Source organism: Balaenoptera physalus, assembly GCF_965194825.1.
Source record: "Balaenoptera physalus genome assembly, chromosome: 7".
In the NCBI taxonomy this organism is placed as follows: Eukaryota; Metazoa; Chordata; class Mammalia; order Artiodactyla; family Balaenopteridae; genus Balaenoptera; species Balaenoptera physalus.
Genome location: NC_138886.1, coordinates 81,989,219 through 82,010,812, shown reverse-complemented (window position 1 = coordinate 82,010,812; position 21,594 = coordinate 81,989,219). Strand labels below are relative to the sequence as shown.

General features: G+C 36.8%; 2 protein-coding genes across 13 annotated transcripts in view; one reads left to right on the top strand and one right to left on the bottom strand.

The window, feature by feature from the left end:
* FRMD3 (FERM domain containing 3) overlaps positions 1-233 on the top strand; it is a 321,116-nt gene extending 320,883 nt beyond the window's left edge. Inside the window, exon 15 of the mRNA XM_082469725.1 lies at positions 10-233. Coding sequence (XP_082325851.1) covers positions 10-23 — 14 coding nt within the window. The 3' untranslated portion in view covers positions 24-233. The remainder of the gene's footprint in view (positions 1-9) is intronic.
* LOC309664455 (uncharacterized protein) overlaps positions 1-21,594 on the bottom strand; it is a 71,674-nt gene that overhangs the window by 34,433 nt on the left and 15,647 nt on the right. For 7 of the 12 annotated variants that reach the window (XR_014265753.1, XR_014265754.1, XR_014265755.1 and 4 more), the window contains one exon: positions 2,107-2,253. Coding sequence is in view for 2 of the 12 variants with exons in the window: in XM_082469915.1 (XP_082326041.1) it covers positions 2,107-2,253 (147 nt within the window). In the remaining 10 variants the exon portion in view is untranslated. Of the gene's footprint in view, positions 1-2,106; positions 2,259-21,594 lie in introns of all 12 variants that reach the window. The other 5 variants (XR_014265758.1, XR_014265759.1, XR_014265760.1 and 2 more) reach the window with 1 other exon arrangement.

Below are 21,594 nucleotides of genomic sequence, written 5' to 3'. Positions count from 1 at the left end.
GGCTTCCAGTCTCCATGCCGTAAACAGACCCAGCAGGACCTGCCCGTGGTGGGCCCACCCAGGACTCAGCTCTCCACGTTCCAGCCTCGGTCTGTGGCAGGGTGGGTAAGTTTGGTGAGCCCCACCCACTGCCCTCAGCTGTCACCACTTCAGAGAGGATGAAAGAAACCTCGCTTGGGCCTCAGATCCCAGCTGTGCTCTTCAATTCATCAATAAAGCCGATTTTAATCCTCTTCTGGCCATGTGTCTATTGTCTATGGGGAAGTGGGGTGTGAGATGGGGAGTGGTGCAGGATTCACACTAAGTACACGCAAGACTGTTTAGGATCTGTCACTTCCAGTGTTGCAAGCGAGGAAGGAGTCGGGGAGGCTGCTCCCGGCTGAACCTCAGGCATCAGAGGACGTCTGCCACTGACATGGGCCCTGACAGCCCTTGTAGATGGGTGAGGGAACTTGGGACATAATATTAGAAAAGAACAGAGGATTGCTTGGAACCACACATCCTTCTTCTTTACCTGTAGCTGATGCTGACCCCAAATATCTCTTTGGAAAGAGAACCAAAGCCGCTTTCCTGGTTGCAAAGGAAAACCCTTAGTAGGACACAGGATATGCTTTGTGTGGATAGCAAGTATTGAAACCTGTCTTGCAAATTACTGTAGTTCCTCCAGCTAACATGGCTCACCTTGATCTCCTCATCCACAAGAATTATGATTTTGATAATTCCAAGGGTTTTGAGCTTTCCAAGGAGACTACACTTCAAGGAAGGGAACATACTGACAAACCAACATTGGTTTCCACTCTGGCAGTTATATTCTTCGTAATAAGTTAAAAACACAGCATTCTGGTTTAGGGAGCAGTCTCCTGTCATTTCCTTGATGTGAATTGGCTCGCTCCCATGCTCAATCAGCCTCAGTGTCCTGATAACCCTGAGCTTGCAAACCAGACCCTGCACAGTGGTGGCCACAGAGAGGTACTACTCCCTGGTTCTAAGGGTTTATGCATAATTTATTGTCCAAACCAGGACCCTTTTTGAGAGTGAAAGGGGGTGTTTTTAATGACTATGTCACAGCAATGGGTGTTAACTAGGACTTTTCCAGACACTCTATCTGTAGGGCTTTGCCTCATCCGCTAGGTGCCCTCTTTCAACAATTCTTCCAGCTTGTTTCCTCTAAAATATTGACAAGGTGAAATAGGGAAGGATTATTGCCCTATAGTCACAGATCTACTACTTGCCATAAAAAATCAGATTAAAAGGCACCAAAAGTAATTGTATCATGGGTTTTGGTGTGAGACTATAAATTACACAAATTATTTTAAATGAGCCTTCTGGCACTGAATATTTAATGCTACACACTCAATTTGTTTACCATTTGTAATGTTGATTTCTTGTTTAATGTGAAGCAGGTAGAGAGTTAGAATAATCTCAAGGTTGCTTTTACCTCCATAGTCATGAGTTTGACATTTCTGATCAGCACATACACAGCGATGATGATCAGCTTGACTATGAGCAACAGGGTCACACTAAGCACACCCAAGACTGATTTATGCCAAAACCAACTTGCTAACTTATAATGAGAAGTGTCAGTCAGCTTTGCACTTATTTGATGCTGGATACTCCATGCATGATCTTCCTAGAACACAAGCTGTAAAGTGAACCAAACACTATTAACAAGTCCAAGGAATCATAGCTAGAAAGCTGCCTCTCAGGGAAGTCTGCCCCAAGAGACCATGCCTGTCTCAGAAGGGCTAGGGATGCATTAGACACATTTTACTCTAAATCTCCCATTTTTGCAAATTTCTTGTGGCAGAGGCTGGCAGGGGATCTCCAAAACCATTTCTTCTTTACGCTGTGCACAGAATTAGACTACATTTCCCAGCCCTCATGTACGTAGGTATGGTCGTATTCCTGAATTCTGGCCATTGGAATTTGAATGGGAAGCGATCTGTATCACTTCTAAGCCCTGGACTAAGTGTGAGCCTTTATGTGCCACTGGATGTCAACACCTGCCAGCAACTTAGATCCTTGAATGACTGTGATGCAGAGCACACTACGCCTCACCCTAAACCTGACCCACCTGAGACTGTTACTTGAGCAACAAAGTCTTACCTGGCAATTTCCGTGTCCGTTGTTGTCACCACGCCGTCTCCCATCACTCAAGTTGTCCAGCTCTCTTGAGGAAGGAAAGTACAGCTGAGAGCAGCTATAGGAACTGCCCAGGACTGGAGTGTCCCAAAGGGTTCCACTGGACAATCCCTGTGCTTGAGAGTGCAAAAAGAAGGGTTAGGGCCTACTTTTGGTGCTAATATATCTTGTCACTCTTGCTTTCAGGGGCTCAATTGGAATCTCACGTAATTAGAGCCCAAAGTAGCCCACCCTGATAGGCAAAATGACCCCTGATTGAGAACTACTGGATTCAGGAGTGGTTTCATGGACACATGTGTGACCTGTGAACTTGTACAAGGCCCTGCTCTCAAAGGTTTTGTTTAGTGCTCTGCTCTCACATCTTGAAATTCTTAATAATAATATCTTAGAACCTGTGTTATGTAAGTGTAGTCCAATGGGACAACAAAATGTGCAGGAGATCAGTCAGGCAACAGTGGGCACCATGCATGCTGAGCATTTGGTCTGAGCACGAGGCATACACAAACACACACACACACACTGGGCAGTCTGAGACCCCAGGGGTCCCTGAGGGGGCTCTGTGCACCAGTGGAAGCTGGCCCTGGGAGAAAGGAGGTGCTCCCTAGGGACAGCGTTGTAACCTGTGATGGGGGGCCTGCTTGCCAATCAGTCCCTGGAGCCCATCTCTGAAGTATCTGCACAGATATTTTTTTTTCTAAGCACTTTACAGTTACTTATTTAATCCTCACAATAATCCTATGAGGTAGGAACTATTATTTTTTTTTAAGATTTTTTTTTTTAAATTTTAAAGTCCTTGTTGAATTTGTTACAATATTGCTTCTGTTTTATGTTTCGGTTTTTTGGCCACAAGGCATGTGGGATCTTAGCTCCCTGACCAAGGATCGAACCCACACCCCCTGCATTGGAAGGCGAAGTCTTAACCACTGGACCACCAGGGAAGTCCCAGGAACTACTATTATTATCTCCTTTTTTTAATTAAATTTTTTAAACTGATGTATAATTGACATACAACATTATGTTTGTTTCAGGTGTACGAAATAATGATTTGATATTTGTACATACTGCAAAAGGATCACCACAATAATTCTGGTTAACATCTGTCACCATACATAATTTTTTTTCTTGCATCAGTGCAGATATTAACTCTGTGGTCTGAGCGCTGGGACAAGATCTGCCACCACTTAGGCAGTACACTTTGTCATTAACTAATTACAACATGAAGTGTACACATGGATATTGCAGTAAACTATATCAGAGACTAATTAGGATTCTTCAAAGAATTTAGAATCTCTGGTTTTGAAAATCACTGCGACATTGCACAATAAATATCCAAAGGCTTGGAAAGAGAAATTAAATTTAAAGAGCCTCACATTTCACAGAAAAAGGCACTATTTTCATATAAAAACTTGCATGGACCAATTATTAACAAATGGACGACTGTAACATTATTTTTCCCTGTGATTGAAGATACAGTGTTAGAAATCATCAACAGGCACTTTAAATTCCATACAAATCATGAAACCACTTTCAGCTTCTTGTACAACCTCCACAAGTTACAGGAAATGTCAGCGGAAACAGTAAAATGCTATTATATTTATTAACATTTAAACCTAAATTCAAAATTACAGAAAACTGATTTGTAAGAAGAGTTAAAACATTTTAGAAAAAATTTCCTACAAGAAGCATCAGCTCTAAGATATATTCGAATTTATATTTCAAAATAATTGATCATAACTTTATTCTAATGTTGTTACAGCCTATGAAATACTCTTAAAATTACCAATAACAGTTGCATCAACAGAGATGCTTTTCAAAATTTAAAATTATCAAAAATTATTTGTTAAGAGTGACTGATGTTACTTTCAATTATATCAATTGAAAATGAAGTTGCTAAAATAAGTTTTAATAGCCTAATAAATGAATTTGCAGAAAAGTAAAACCTAAAATATTATGTTACGATCCATCAAGATATATCTATATTGATATATAGATATAATAGAGTATCATTATTTATTGTATTATACAAAATTATGGCACCAAACTATTGTTTTTTGCAATTTGTGACATTACTTGTTGTAATATAAATGTTATTACTCATCTATCACTATTACTCTTTCATGTTTTATACTAAAATATTTTCAAAAGAAAAACCTTTATATTTTGTACCTTTAACTGCACTTTCCCCCTGTATTTTGAAAAAGGGGCTCCACTTATAATTTTTACACTGGGCCCTGCAAATTATGTCACTGACTTTGACTGTGTTAAAAGAATGGAGGGAGGGAACATTGGAAGAGAATCCTTTAATGACTAGAACTGAAGATTTAAGTGTAAAAGTCAAATGCATATGGCTAATTTTTCCTTCTTTGAAGAATTTAAAACCATTTAACTGATAAAGAGTCTATCTTACAGAAAAGAATTCCTCTTTCTTTATAAAGATAAGAAGTGAGGGAGCTATCTTTTTGTTAATATTTTTATTTTCTCGAACTTTGGTGATTAGACTGGGTTAAATAAGGTGGCTCTAACTGAAAGAGAATGGGTAAAAATTAAAACTCAGCATCTAGGATTTGGTAAAGCTTTTACTTGTACATTTCTGTGTAACTGAGAAAGTAAATGATCCAAATGACAGTGTGACAAATCCTTTTGCAGGTCAGATCATTACCAATTATTTCCTTTAAATAAAATTGAAATCATAGCTAGTTGAATCAATGAAACCAAAAGCTGATTCTTTGAAAAGAATCAATAAAATTGGTAAGCTTCTAGCCAGGCTAACTAAAAAAAAAGCGGGAGAGAGAAGACACAAATTACTAATATCAGAAATGGAAAGGGGACATCATCACAGATCTCATGGACACTGAAAAGATAATGAAGGAATACTATGAACAACACTGTGCCCACAAATTAAAGTAGATGAAACAGACAAATTTCTTGAAAGACACAATCTGCTAAAAGTCACAAAAGAAGAAATGTAATAGATAATCTGAGTAGGCCTATGTCTATTAAAGAAATCAAATATGTAAAATCACCTTTCAAAAGAGAAAGCACCTGGCCCAGACAGGTTCACTGGTGAATTCTACCAAAAATGTAATGAAGAAATTGTACCAATTCTCTACAATCTCTCTCAGAGTTTAGAAGCAAAGGGAATACCTCCCAAATCATTTTATGAGGTCAGCAACACCCTGAGACTAAAACCAAAGACATTGTAAGAAAACTACGCACCAATATCTCTCACGAGCACAGATATAAAAATCATCAACAAAATATTAGCAAACTTAATGCAACAATGTATAAAAAGAATTATATACCATGACCAAGGGGGATTTATCCCCAGTATGCAAAGTTGGTTCAACATCCAAAATCAGTTAATGTAATCTATCACATCAATAGACAAAAAAAGAAAAATTACATAATCATATTAATAGATTGAGAAAAAATTTTGACAAAATTCAACACTCATTAATGATAGAAATAGAGGGGAACTTCCTCAACTTGATAAAGAATATCTATAAAGAATCTATAACTAACATTATATGTAATGGTGAGAAATTTGAAGCTTTCCCACTAAGAACAGGTACTAGGCAAGATTATCCCCTCTCAGCACTCCTTTTCAACATCAAACTGGCAGTTCTAGCTATTGCAATAAGACATGGAAAGGAAAAAAAAGGTATAGAGATTGGGGAGGAAGACATAAAATTGTCTTTGTTCTCAGATGACATGACTGTCTGCATAAAAATCCTAAAGAATGACAAAAACACCTCTTGGAAGTAATAGGCAAATAGAGCAAGAAAATAGGATACAAGGTTAATATACAAGTTGATTGCTTTCCTATATACCAGCAATGGACAAGTGGAATTTGAAATTAAAAATATAATACCATTTACATTAGCACTCCCCCAAATAAAATACTTAGGTATAAATATAACAAAATATGTACAAGATCTATATGAGGAAAACTACAAATTCTGATGAATGGAATCAAAGAACAACTTAAATAAATGGAGAGATATTCCATGTTTATGGATAGGAACACTCAATATTGTCAAGGTGTCAATTCTTCCCAACTTGATCTATAGATTCAATGCAATAGCAATGAAAATCCCAGCAAGTTATTTTATGTTATTGACAAACTGATTCTGAAATTTATATGGAGAGAAAAAAGACCCAGAATAGGCAATACAATACTGAAGGAAAAGAACAAAGTTGGCTGACTGATACTACCTGAGTTCAAGTCTTACTCTAAAGCTATCGTAATCAAGACTGTGTGGTATTGGTGAAAGAATACACAAACTGATTAATGGAACAGAACAGAGAGCCCCAAAATAGACCCAAATAAATTTAGTCAAACTTATCTTTGACAAAGGTGCTAAGGCAACACAATAGAGCAAAGATAGTCTTTTCAACAAATAGTGCTGAAACAACAGGACATCATCCACTTGTAAAAAAAAAAAAGAATTGAGGCAGATAATTTAAACTCTTTACAAAAATTAACTCAAAATACAAATCAACTATACTTCAATAAAATAAATTTTTAAAAATTGGGAATTCCCTGGTGGTCCAGGGGTTAGGACTCCGCACTTTCACTGCTGAGGGCCAAGGTTCAATCCCTGGTCAAGGAACTAAGATCCCACAAGCTGCACAGTGCAGCCAAATAAATAAATTAAGTAAGTAATTAATTAACTCAAAATGGACCACAGACCTAAATATAAAACACCAAACTATAAGACTCCTAGAAGATAACATAGGAGAAAACCTAAATGAAATTGGGTATGGGGATGACTTTTTAGATATAACACCAAAAGCACAATCCAGGAAAAAAAATAATTGATAAGCTATATTATATTTCATTAAAGTTAAGAACTTCTGCTGAGAAAGACATTGTAAAGAGAATAAAAGGCCACAAACTGGGAGAAAATATTTGAAAAAGACACATCTGATAAGGAACTATTATCCAAAATATACAAAAAACTCTTAAATCTCGGCAATAAGAAAATAAACAACCTGTTTAAAAAATGGGTCAAAGACCTTAAGAGACACCTAACCAAAGAATATACACAGATTACAAATAATCATAAAAAGATGCCTCACATCATAAATCATGAGTGAAATGCATATTAAAACAATGAGATATCAATGCACACCTATCTGAATGGCCAAAATCCAGAATACTGACAAAACCAATTGCTGACAAAGATTTGTAGCAACAGGGACTCTCAATCATTGCTGGTGGAAATGCAAAATGGTACAGCCACTTTGGAAGACAGTTTTTCAGTGTCTAACAAAACCAAACATGCCCTTACCATATAATTCAGCAATCTGGTTCCTTGGTATTTACCCAAGGTTGTTAAAAACTTATGTCCACACAAAAACCTGCACATATATGTTTACAGCAGATTTATTCATAATTGCCAAAACTTGGTAGCAACCATGATGTCCTTAGGTTAATGGATAAATAAACTGTGGTACATCCTGACAATGGAATATTATTCAACACTAAAAAAAAATGGTCTAACAAGCCATGAAAATACATGTAGAAAACTGAAATGCTTATTCCTAAGTGAAAGAAGTCAGTCTAAAAAGGCTATGTACTGTATGATTATTATATGATATTCTAAAAAAGGCCAAACTATTGAGACAGTAAAAAAGATCAGTGGTTGCGAGGGTTTGGGAGGGTGTGATGAATAAGTGGAGTAGAGAAAAATTTTAGAGCAGTGAAAATACTCTGTATGATACCACAATAATGGATACATGTCATTATACTATTATCCAAACCCATAGAATGTGCACCACAAAGAGTGGACCATAACATAAACTATGGACTTTGGGTGATTATGATGTGTCAATGTAGGCTCATCAATTGTAACAAAAGTACTACACTGGTGCAGACTGTTGATAATGGGTGAGGTTATGCAGGAAGTATATGGGAAATCTCTGTACCTTCTTAATTTTGCTGTGAACCTTAAACTACTCTAAAAAAATAAAAACAATGCTATGGAATAAACAAGGATGCAAAAAAGGACTATTGCATAAAGCAATAATTATAAAACTGGGGTTTTATGGGGCTTATCATATATAAAGATGTATAAAAGAGGCGGAGGTACATTGGAGCAGTTTTTGTACACTGTTGATATTATGTTGGTATTAACTGAAACTAGACTTTTAAGGATAATATGTTAATTTTAATCCCCAAATCAACTTTAAGAAAATAAACCCAAAAGTATAATAATAAAAATAATAAGAAGTTAAAATTGGTACCCTAGAAAATATCTAATTACAATAACAGAAGGCAGTAATTTAAGAAGGGAAACACAAAAGATGAAAGACATATAGAAAACAAAGAGCAGAAAGTGATGCCAGGGGCAGAGACAAGATGGCCAAGTAGAAGGACTTGAGCTCACCGCCTCCCACGAAAACACCAAAATCACACCTAACTACTGAACAACCATCAACAAAATCACTGGAACCTACCAAGAAGATATCCTATATCCAAAGACAAAGAAGAAGCCACAATAAGATGGTAGGAGGGGCACAATCAAGATAAAATCAAATCCCATACCCATTGGGTGGGCAATGCAAAAACTGGTAAATAATTAGATTGCAGAGATTCTCCCACAGGAATGAAAGTTCTGAGCCCCAGGTCAGCCTCGCCTGGGGGTCTGGCATCAGGAGAAGGAGCCCCCAGAGCATCTGGCTTAGAAGGCTACAGGGCCTGATTGCAGGAATTCCACAGGACAGCGGGAAACAGAAACTGCACTCTTGGAAACTGCACACAGGTTCTTGTGCACACCAGGACCTAGGAGAAAAAGCAGTGACATCACAGGAGCCTGGGCATGAGCTATCTGCTGGTATTGGAGGGTCTCTGTGGAGGCAGGGGGCGGCTGTGGCTCATTGTGGGGACAAAGACACTGGTATCGGCAGTTCTGAGGAGTACTCATTGGTGTGAGCCAGCCTGGAAGCCGCCATTTTCTCACCAAGACCTGGCCCCACCCAACAGACTGTAGGCTCCAGTCTAGACTAGTCTGTAGACTGCTAGGATGCCTCAGGCCAAACAACCAACAGGGCAGGAACACAGCCCCACCCATCAGCAGACAGGCTGCTTAAAGTTTTCTGGTGCAGCTTCCCACTAAACAAACCACTGGACATAGCCTTGCCCACCAGAGGGACAAGACACAGCGCCACCCACCAGTGGGAAGGAACCAGTCCCTCCCACCAGGAAGCCTACACAAGGGTCTTAGACTAGCCTCATCCACCAGGGGGCAGACAGCAGAAGCAAGAAGAAATACAACTTGCAGAACGGAAACCATAATCACAGAAAGGTAGGCAAAATGAGACAGCAGAAGAATATATCCCAGACAAAGGAACAAGATAAAACACCAAAAGAACAACTAAGTGAAGTGGAGATAGAGCCTATCTACCCAAAAAAGAATTCAGAGTAATGATAGTAAAGATGATCCAAGATCTCAGAAAAAGAATGGAGGCACAGACCAAGAAGACACAAGAAATGTTTAACAAAGACCTAGAAAATATAAAGAACAAAACAAAACAACAACAACAAAAAAAAAACAAAGACAAAAGATGAACAATACAATAACTGAAAAGAAAAATACACTAGAAAGAATCAATAGCAGAACAAATGAGGCAAAAAACAGACAGGTGAGCTGGAAGACAGAATGGTGAAAATTTCTGCCTCAGAACAAAATAAAGAAAAAAGAATGAAAAGAAATGAAGACAGTCTAAGAGACCTCTGGGACAACATTAAATGCACCAACACTCATATTATAGGGGTCCCAGAAGAAGAAAAGAGAGAGAAAGGGCCTGAGAAAATATTTGAAGGGATAATAGCTGAAGATTTCCCTAACATGAGAAAGGAAACAGTCACCCAAGTCCAGGAAGCACAGAGAGTTCCATACAGGATGAACCCAAGGAGGAACATGCCAAGAAAAACAGTAATCAAATTGGCAAAAATTAAAGACAAAGAGAAAATATTAAAAGCAACAAGTGACAAACAAAAATAACATACAAGGAAATTCCCATAAAGTTATCAGCTGATTTTTCAACAGAAACTCTGCAGGCCAGAAGGGAGTGGCATAATATACTTAAAGTGATGAAAGGGAAAAACTTACAACCAAGAATACTCTACCCAGCAAGGCTCTTGTTCAGACTCAATGGAGAATTCAAAAGCTTTACAGACAAGCAAAAGAATTTAGCACCACCAAACCAGCTTTACAACAAATGCTAAAGGAACTTCTCTAGGTGAAAAAGAAAAGGCCACAACTAGAAACAAGAAAATTACAAATGGCAAAGCTCATCAGTAAAGGCAAACATACAGGAAATGTAGGAAATCATCTACACACAAATATGATATCAAAACCAGCAATCCTGAGGAGAGTACAAATGCAGGATATTGGAAAAGCATTTGAAATTAAGAGACCGGCAACTTAAAACAATCTTGTTTATATATAGACGGCTATATCAAAACCTTATGGTAACCACAAACAAAATATCTACAATAGATACACACACAAAAAGAAAAAGGAATCCAAACACAACACTAAGGATAGTCATCAAATCACAAGAGAAGAGAACAAAAGAGAAAGTGAAGAAAAAAGACCTACCAAAACAAATCCAAAACATTTTTTAAAATGGCAATAAGGACATACATATAGGTAATTACCTTAAATGTAAATAGATTAAATGCTCCAACCAAAAGACATATACTGGCTGAATGGATACAAACACAAGACACATATATATGCTGTCTATAAGAGACCCACTTCAGATCTAGGGGCACATACAGACTGACAGTGAGGGGATGGAAAAGAGTATTCCATGCAAATGGAAACCAAAAGAAAGCTGGAGTAGTAATATTCATATCAGACAAAATAGACTTTAAAATAAAGACTGTTACAAGAGACAAGAAGGACACTACATAATGATCAAGGGATCAATCTAAGAAGAAAATATAACAATTGTAAATATTTATGCACCCAACATAGGAGCACCTCAATATATGAGACCAATGCTAACAGCCATAAAGGAGAAACTGAGAGTAACACAATAATAGAGGAAACTGTAAAACCCCAATTTTATCAATGGATAGATCATCCAGGATGAAAATCAATAAAAACATTACACCTTAAATAACACATTAGATCAGATGGACTTCATTGATATCTATAGAGCATTCCATCCTAAAGCAGAAGAATACACAATCTTTTCAAGTGTACGTATAGATCACATGTGGTGCCATAAAGTAAGCCTCAGTAAATCTGAAGAAAATTGAAATCATATCAAGCATCTTTTCCAAACAACACTATGAGATTAGAAAGCAACCACAAGAAAAAAAAACTGTAGGGGCTTCCCTGGTGGCGCAGTGGTTGAGAATCTGCCTGCCAATGCAGGGGACACGGGTTCGAGCCCTGGTCTGGGAAGATCCCACATGCCACGGAGCAATTAGGCCCGTGAGCCACAACGACTGAGCCTGCACATCTGGAGCCTGTGCTCCTCAACAAGAGAGGCCGCAATAGTGAGAGGCCCGCACACCACGATGAAGAGTGGCCCCCGCTTGCCGCAACTAGAGAAAGCTCTCACACAGAAACGAAGACCCAACACAGCCAAAAATAAAATAAATAAATAAATAAATAATGATAATAAAAATAAAGGAATTCCTTTAAAAAAAAAACTGTAAAAAACACAAACTCGTGGAGGCTAAACAACAGACGCCTAACAACCAATGGATCACTGAAGAAATCAAAGAGGAAATAAAAAAATACCTAGAGACAAATGAAAATGGAAACATGATGATCCAAAACCTGTGGGATGCAGCAAAAGCAGTTCCAAGAGGGAAGTTTATAGCAATACAATCCTACCTCAAGAAATAAGAAAAATCTCAAAGAAACAACCTAACCTTACAACTAAAGCAACTAGAGAAAAAAGAACAAACAAAAGTCAAAGTTAGTAGAAGGAAAAAAGTCATAAAGGTCAGAGCAGAAATAAATGAAATAGAGAAAAAGAACAGACCAGTCACAAGTACTGAAATTGAAACTGTGATTTAAACACTTCCAACAAACAAAAGTCCAGGACCAGATGGCTTCACAGGCAAATTCTATCAAACATTTAGAGAAGAGTTAACACCTATCCTTCTGAAAGTATTCTAAACAATTGCAGAGGAAGGAATACTCCCAAACTCATTCTATGAGGCCACCATCACCCTGTTACCAAAACCTGACAAAGATACCACAAAAAAAGAAAATTACAGGCCAATATCACTGATGAACATAGATGCAAAAATCCTCAACTAGCAAATACTAGCAAACCGAAACCAACAATACCTTAAAAGGATCACATATGACGATCAAGTGGGATTTATCCCAATGATGCAAGGATTTTTCAATATCCGCAAATCAATCAGTGTGATACACCACATTAACAAATTAAAGAATAAAAACCATGTCATCACCTCAGTAGATGCAGAAAAAGCTTTTGACAAAATTCAACACCCATTTATGATGCAAAGTCTCCAGAAAGCAGGCATAGAGGTCACATACCTCGACATAATAAAGGCCACATATGACAAACCTACAGCTAACATCATACTCAATGGTAAAAAGCTGGAAACCTTTCCTCCAAGATCAGGAACAAGAAAAGGTTGTCCACTCTCACCACTTTCATTCAACATAGTTTTGGAAGTCCCAGCCATGGCAATCAGAGAAGAAAAAGAAATAGAAGGAATCCAAATTGGAAAAGAAGAAGTAAAACTGTCACCGTTTGCAGATGACATGATACTATACATAGAAAATCCTAAAGATGCTACCAGAAAACTAGTAGAACTCATCAATGAATCTGGTAAAGTTGCAGGATACAAAATACACAGAAATCCATTGCACTTCTGTACACAAACAATGAAAAATCAGAAAGAGAAATTAAAGAAACAATCCCATTTACCATTGCATCAAAAAGAATAAAATACCTAGAGATAAACCTACCTGAGGAGGTAAAAGACCTGTACTCCGAAAACTATAAGATGCCGATGAAAGAAATCGAAGGTGACACAAACAGATTGAAAGATATACCATGTTCCTGGATTGCAAGAATCAATATTGTCAAAATTGACTATACTACCTAAGGCAACCTACAGATTCAATGCAATCCCTATCAAATTACCAATGACATTTTTCACAGAAGTAGAACAAAATATTTTTTAATTTGTATGGAAACACAAAAGACCCCGAATAGCCAAAGCAATCCTGAGTTTGGGGGGGAGGGCAGGAAACAGAGCTGGAGGAATCAGGCTCCCTGACTTCAGACTATACTACAAAGCTACAGTAATCAAAACAGTATGGTACTGGCACAAAAATAAAATATAGATCAACGGAACAGGATAGAAAGCCCAGAGATAAACCCACGCACATATGGTCAATTAATCTACAACAAAGGAGGCAAGAAAATACAATGGAGAAAAGACAGTCTCTTCAATAAGTTGTTCTGGGAAAACTGGACAGCTACATGTAAAAGAATGAAATTAGAACATTCTCTAACACCATATACAAAAATAAACTCAAAATGTATTAAAGACCTAAATGTAAGGCCAGATTCTATAAAACTCTTAGAGGAAAACAGAGGCAGAACACTCTTTCACATAAATCGCAACAATATCTTTTTGGGTTCACCTCCTAGAGTAATGAAAATAAAAACAAAAATTTTTAAAGTGGGACCTAATTAATCTTAAAAGCTTTTGCACAGCAAAGGAAACCATAAACAAAATGAAAATACAACCCACAGAATGGGAGAAAATATTTGCAAATGAAGTGACCAAGAAGGGATTAATCTCCAAAATATACAAACAGCTCATGCAGTTCAATATCAAAATAACAAACAACCCAATCAAAATAGGTGGAAGATCTAAATAGACATTTCTCCAGAGAAAACATATGGATGGCCAAGAGGCATGTGAAAAGATGCTCAGCATCGCTAATTATTAAAGAAATGCAAATCAAAACTACTGATACAATGAGGTATCACCTCACACTGGTCATAATTGGCCATCATCAAAAAATCTACAAACAATAAATGCTAGAGAGGGCGTGAAGAAAAGGGAACCCTCCTACACTGTTGGTGGGAATGTAAATGGGTACAACCACTATGGAGAACAGTATGGAGTTTCCTTACAAAACTAAAAATAGAACTACCATATGATCCAGCAATCCCACTCCTGGGCATATATCCAGAGAAAACCATAATCTGAAAAGCTACATGCACCCCAATGTTTATTGAAGCACTATATATAATAGCCAGGACATGGAAGCAACCTAAATGTCTATCAACAGATGAATGGATTAAGAAGATGTGGTACATATATACAATGGAATATTACTTAGCCATAAAAAATAATGAAATAATGCCATTTTCAGCAAGACAGATGGACTTAGAGATTATCATACTAAGTGAAGTACTGATAAGTCAGACAGAGAAAGACAAATATCATATGATATCACTTACATGTGTATCTTAAAAAATGATACAAATGAACTAATTTACAAAACAAAAACAGACTCACAGACTTCAAAAACAAATTTATGGTTACCAAAGGGGAAAGACGGTGGGGGGGGGGCAATAAATTAGGAGTTTGAGATTAACATATACACACTACTATATATAAAATAGATAATCAACAAGGACCTACTGTATAGCACTAGGAACTCTACTCAGTACTCTGTAATAACCTATATGGGGAAAGAATCTGAAAAAGAATAGATATATGTATATGTATAATTGAATCACTTTGCTGTACACCTGAAACTAACACAACATTGTAAATCAACTATACTCCAATATAAAATAAACAAAAAATAAATAAATAAACGTGACACAAGAAAGAAAACTTTATTCTAAAAAAATAGAATGTTAGGTCTAGGTCACATGTTGGACATACATTTAACTTTTTAAGAAACTGTTGAATTTTTTTCCAAAGAGGTTGTGTCATTTTACATTTCCATTAGCAGTGTATAAGAGTTCCAATTCCTCCATATCCCTGACAACACTTGATATAGTTAGTCCTTTTTTCTTTTTAACATATTTATTGGAGTATAACTGCTTTACAATGGTGTGTTAGTTTCTGCTTTATAACAAAGTGAATCAGCTATATATATACATATATCCCCATATCTCCTCCCTCTTGCATCTCCCTCCCACCCTCCCTATCCCACTCCTCTAGGTGGTCACAAAGTTAGTCCTTTTAATTTTAGTCATTCTAATAGTTTATAGTGGTATCTCATTGTGGTTTCATTTTTCATTTTCCTAATGACTAACTTTGTTGAGGATACTGCCATTCGTATATATTCTTTGGTTTAGCATGCATTCAAATCTTTCACCCATTTTTTTTTTTACTAGGTTGCTTGTTTCCTTATTATTGAGTTTTGAGAGTTCTTTATATATCCTGGGTATTACTTTATCACATATACACTTTGGAAATATTTTATCCCAGTCTGTGGTTTTTCTTTTTGTTTTCTTAACAGTATCTTTTGAAGAGCGGACGTTTTAAATTTTGATGAAGCACATTTTATTGATTTTTTTTTCTTTTATGGATCGTACTGCAGTATTGTATCAAAGGGATCTTCATCTAACCCAAGGACATAAAGACTTGCTTGTATGTTTCCTTCTAGATATTTTATACTTTGAGGTTTAACACTCAGCTCTAAGGTCCATTTTTCTTGTCTTTCCCTTCCTTTTTTGTGGGGACTCCAATTACAAGTATAGTAGGCACTGATGCTCTTTTCATTTATTTAAATACTTTTTCTCTTTGTGTCTCATTTTGGACAGTTTCTATTGTATGTCTTTAAATTCACTGATTTTTGCTTCTGCAAAGTCTGACATGTAGTTAATTCAACCGTGTGTGTGTGTGTTTGTGTATAATCTCATACAATGTAGTTTTCATCTCCAGAAATTTGATTTTTTTAAAAAAAATTATCTTCCATGTCTCTACTTAATCCTTTGAGCAAATAGAATACCTTTAATGTCCTTGACTGCTAATTATAACATCTGTGCCAGTTCTAGGTTTGTTTTGATTCTTCTTGTTATGTGTCATATTTTTCTGCTACTTTGTATACATGGTAATTTTTTAGTGGTAATCTTTAATTGAATGCCAAACATTGTGAATTTTACTTTATTTGGTGCTGGATACTTTTCTACTATAAATATTCTTTTGCTTTCTTCTGAGATGCAGCAAGGTTTCTTACAAATAGTTTGAACTTTGGGTCTTGCTTTTAAGATTTGTTAGGAGAGAGTGGAGCAGAATTTGTCACAGGGCTAATAATTCCCCACCTCTGAGGCAATAATCTTCTGTGTATTTTATGAAAGCCCCATGAGTTACAAGTTTTTCAGTCTTGCTTATGGGAACAGGCACTATTCCCTGCCCTGTGCGAGTGCCAGACACTATTTCTTCTAATCTCTTTGGTGGTTCTTTCCCAGTTATGAAGTAACTTCCTCATGCACATGTGTTGATCATTACTCTGCTGCATCCTTTAGGGAGATGCTGCAGATCTGATTTCTCTCTTTGTGCCACTCTCTCCTTTCTGTTATTCTGGTTTGTGTTATTAACAAAGAAACTGACACTCACAAATTTCTCAAATACCACACCCAGGCTCACATAGTTAGGAAGTGATAGGGCTAATATTTGGAGTCAGATCTTCCTTAGTACATGGCAGAACCCAGGCCTAGCAGCGGGGGTTGGGGAGAATAACTGGTTTCATTTTCATGGTCACCTGAGTAATTAATAATGAGAAGTACGAGTAGAGGGCAGTCAGCTCTCAAATAGCGAGCAGAAGAAGGCCTCAAATGTTGGCTTTTGATGGTGGACAGGAGGTAATTCTTTTTCAAAAGATATACGTTCAGGTAAAATTGGGAAATTCATTTTGCTAGAAGCTCAGCTGCAAATAAAGGAAAACCTTAGTCAAGCAAAGAGGCAGAGCTCAAAGGAAGCTCAGTCCACTTATGTAGAAAGGAATGTCTGAGAGAACAGAGGATGTACCTTCCTCTTGTCCTTGGAGCAGATGATGGCACTATTTATGGAATTCTCCCCTCGAAGAACACAGACTCTTTCCTTCAAGCTAGAATTGGCATGTCTGCAAAAGGATTTACCCAAGGTTAGAGATTTACTTTGCGGGAAGGAGCAGGGGCACACCATGAGGATTCCAGTGAATGGGGCAGTTTGCACCCAATTTAAATTTGATCTAGATATTACAGGCCAAACTTTTGGAATCTTAATCCTCTGGCAGGACCTGTGGGCTGGAGGCCAGAGATCTGATAGCCATGCTGGTTAGAGAAGCCAAAAACCAACACAGTTGAAAAGAGAACTGACTTTTAATGTTGTCAGGCCAGAGCAATGGACCATGCCAAGTGGCCTCTGGGATGGGCAACAACTGGTCAGGGACAGAACTGCAAGGCTGAGTATCAGAATAATTGGATGCTTGGAGCCAACAAAGAGGCATGAAAAAGTAGAAGGGAGAGAAGTCATGCAGCCAGGGAACATAGGATGCCCCCAAAATGAGACCCCAGTGCTGCCAGGAAGAAGTTAGGGGGTGGTCAGATGATGAAGGCAGAAAGCTTAGGATAAAGGTTGATGGATATATTTTTATTGAGAGAAACCATAAAGCAGAACACTCTGAGAAACCCCCTTTGCCCCACAACGAAGGATTTAGCATTATTCCGATTTTGAAAAATAAAAATCCAAAGTTAACATTGGTTATTCTTGTGCAGTAGGATTACGGGTAAGTTTTATTTTGTTCTTTGTAACTTTCTTTTTTAAGCTTTCTTCCATGGGTTTGGATTCTTTTCATAATAATTATGATGAAAACCAGCAGCCTGGAAGCCACAGGAGGGCAAAACAGGGTTGGAGCTCCTTCCAAGCCTCATTATCAGCGAACTGTCATTATTTGACCCAACTAGTGCTTCCCTGGAAGACTCTACTTGCAGTGCTGTCTTGATTTGACCTGACTTAGGGCTTGCCCTGACTGAGAAAAGCTTTTTCCCCAGGGACACTTGTAAAACACATTTAGAGTCAACTGTTTAAAGGCTGCCTGAAGCAGTGAATAACAGTTGTGGCGAACAACAGGCTTATTAAAAATCTGAAAAGAAAAGAAAAAAGAAAATCTGGGGAATGAGATGCCCATTGGGCCTTTGAAAAGCTCTGATATATTTCTAGGAATCTAGAAAGCCATGAGCATACAGCATACATACATCTGTGAACATGTCCTAGAGAGAACTGAGAAGGCTCTAAGTTCTCACCTGAGGCTCTTGGCAAGCAAGAAGTGAAAGTTAAGGCAGAGTTGTCAACTGCCTGGCAGTTGTGTTGAAGACACACATTCACACACACACACACATTGCCCATTAGCAAAAACTGGGAGACTTATTGGTTCCCAACATTTACAGAAATCTCTGTCTGATCACTAGCTGAGAACTAACCTGAGCAAGCAGAGACTTCAGTAGCTGACAAAGAATACACACTTGACATAATTAGTTCAGAAGAGTCACTAAATAAACAACAAACAGCAATAACAACAGACCGTGAAGAGAGGGAAATTCTGAATTCTTAAACTTCCACAATATATTATTGAAAATGGACATTTTTCAACAAAAAATTATGAGACACACAAAGAGAGAAGAAAATATGGCCCATAAACAAGGGGATAAAAGGAACAAATAAAAACTAACCCTGAGGGAGGCCAGATGTTGGACTTAATAGACAAAGGCTTTAAATCAGCTATTTCAAATATGTCTGAATCATGTCTAAAGAACTAAATAAAAGTATGAGATTAATGTCTTTCCAAATAAACATCAATAGAGACAGAAATTATAAAATGAACCAAATAGAAATTTTGGATTTGAAAAATACAATAACTGAAATGAAAAAAATCACTAGACGGGCTCAGCAGCAGATCTGAACTAGCAGAAAGAATGAGCAAATTTGAAAATAGGTTGATTGAGATTATCCAGTCTGAGGAAGAGAAATAAAAAGGATAAAAAAATTTGAACAAATCCTAAGAGATCTGTAAGACACCATCAAGTGTACTAACATAATCATAATGGGATTCCCAGAAGGAAAGGAGAGAGAAAAAGAGGCAGAAAGAATATTTGAAGAAATGGCTGAAAACATCCCAAATTTGATGAAAAACAGTACACTTCCAAAAAGCTCCACCAACTCCAAGTAGGATAAACTCAAAGAGATCCACAATTAGACATATAATCAAACACCTGAAGACAAACACAAAGAGACAATCTTGAAAGCAGCATCAAGTAAGAGATCCTTAGAAAGGCTAACACTTGATTTCTCATTAGAAAACGTGGAGGCCAGAATGAACGGGGATGACATATTTCAAGTACTAAAAGAAAAAGACTATCAACCAAGAATTCTATATCCAGCAAAACTACCCTCAAAAATGAAGAAGGGATTAAGATATTCGCAGATAAACAGAAAATCTGTCACCAAGAAACCTGCCCTACAAGAAATATTAAAAAGTCCTTCAAACTGAAATGAAAAAACACTAGATGGTAACTCCAACGCACATGAAGAAACTGATAGAGCTAAATCAATAGGTAAATATTAAATATAAATATGAATAGTTTTTGTTTGTAACTCTTTTTCTTCTCTATTATTTAAACAGGCAACTGTATAAAGTGATAATCGTAAATCTATGTTGATGGCCGTACAATGTACAAGGATGTAATGTGTATCACAATAACAACATGAAGGTTGGCACAGAGACACAAAGCTGTATAGGAGCAAAGTATATCATTGAAATACAGCTGGTATTAATATGAACCAGATTGCTATAAACTAACATGTTAACTGTAATCCCCTGGGCAACCACTAAGAAAATGACTCAAGTCACATAGGAAAATAAATGACAGGGAAATTAAAATGGTACACTAGAGAATAAATATTTAGTACAAAAGATGGCAGTAATGGAAGAAGAGAGAAATGAAAGATATAAGACGTATAGAATACAAATAGAAAAATGGCAGATGCAAGTATTATCAGTAATTATATTGTTAGTGGACTAAACACTCCAGTTAAAAGATATTGACAGCATTGCCCAACTATATGCCGTTTATAGTATACCACAATTAGAGATCAATAACTGAAGGAAATATGAAAAATTCACAGATATGTGGAAATTAAACACACTTTTAAACAAACAGTGGATCAAAGAAGAAGTCACAAGGGAAATTAGAAAATACATTGGGATGAATGAAAACAAAAACACAACATATCAAAACTTATGGGATGCAATAAAAGCAGTGATCAGAGAAAAATTTATAGTTGTAAATGCCTATGTTAAAAAGAAGAGGTCTCAAATAAATAACCTAACCTTCCACCTTCATAACTAGAAAAAATAGAGCAAACTAAACCCAAAGCAGGCAGAATTGAGGAGAGAATAAATATTAGAGCAGAAATAAATTAGAGAATAGATAATTGATAGAGAAAATTAATAAAACCAAAAGTTGGTTCTTTGAAAAGATAAACAAAACTGACAATTTTTTAGCTAGACTGACAAGAAAATAAAAAAGATACTCAAATTACTAAAATCAGAAATGAAAGATACTATCTCTGACCTTACAAACATAAAAAGGATTATAAGGGAATAATATTAACTATTGTATGCCAACAGATTAGATAATGTAGATGAAATGGATAAATTTCTGGAAAGACACAAACTACCAAAACTGAATCAAGAAGAAATAGAATATCTGAATAGGCTTATAACAAATAAAGAGATTGAACTGGTAATCAAAAACGTCCCACAAAGAAAAGCCCAGGCTCCGATGGCCTCACTGGTTCATTCTACCAAACATCTAAAGAAGAGTTAAGGAACTCCTGTAAAAAATATAAGGGACACTTCGCAAATCATTACCATGATACCAAAACAAATAAAGAAATCACAAGAAAACTACAGACCAATATCACTTATGAATATAGATGCAAAGATCCTCAATAAAATGTAAGCAAACAGACTCCAGCAACATATAAAAAGGGTAATACACTATGACCGAGTGGGATTTATTCCAGGAATGCAATGTTGATTCAATATATGAAAAGCAATCAATGTAATACACTATATTAATAAAATAAAGAACAAAAAATTATAATCATTTCAATAGATATGGAGAAAGTACAGGCATGCCTCATTTTATTATGCTTCACTTTATCGCACTTGACAGAGAGTTTTTGTTTTTTTTTTTTTTTACAAGCTTAGGGTTTGTGGCAACCCTGTGTTGAGCAAGTCTATCGGCACCACTCTTCCAACAGCATTTGCTCACTTCATGTCTCTGTGGCACATTTTGGCAATTCTTACAATATTTCAGACTTTTTCATCATTATGATATTGGTTATGGTGATCTGTGGTCAGTGATCTTTGATGTTACTATTGTATTAATAATTGCTTTGGGGTGTCACAGACCACA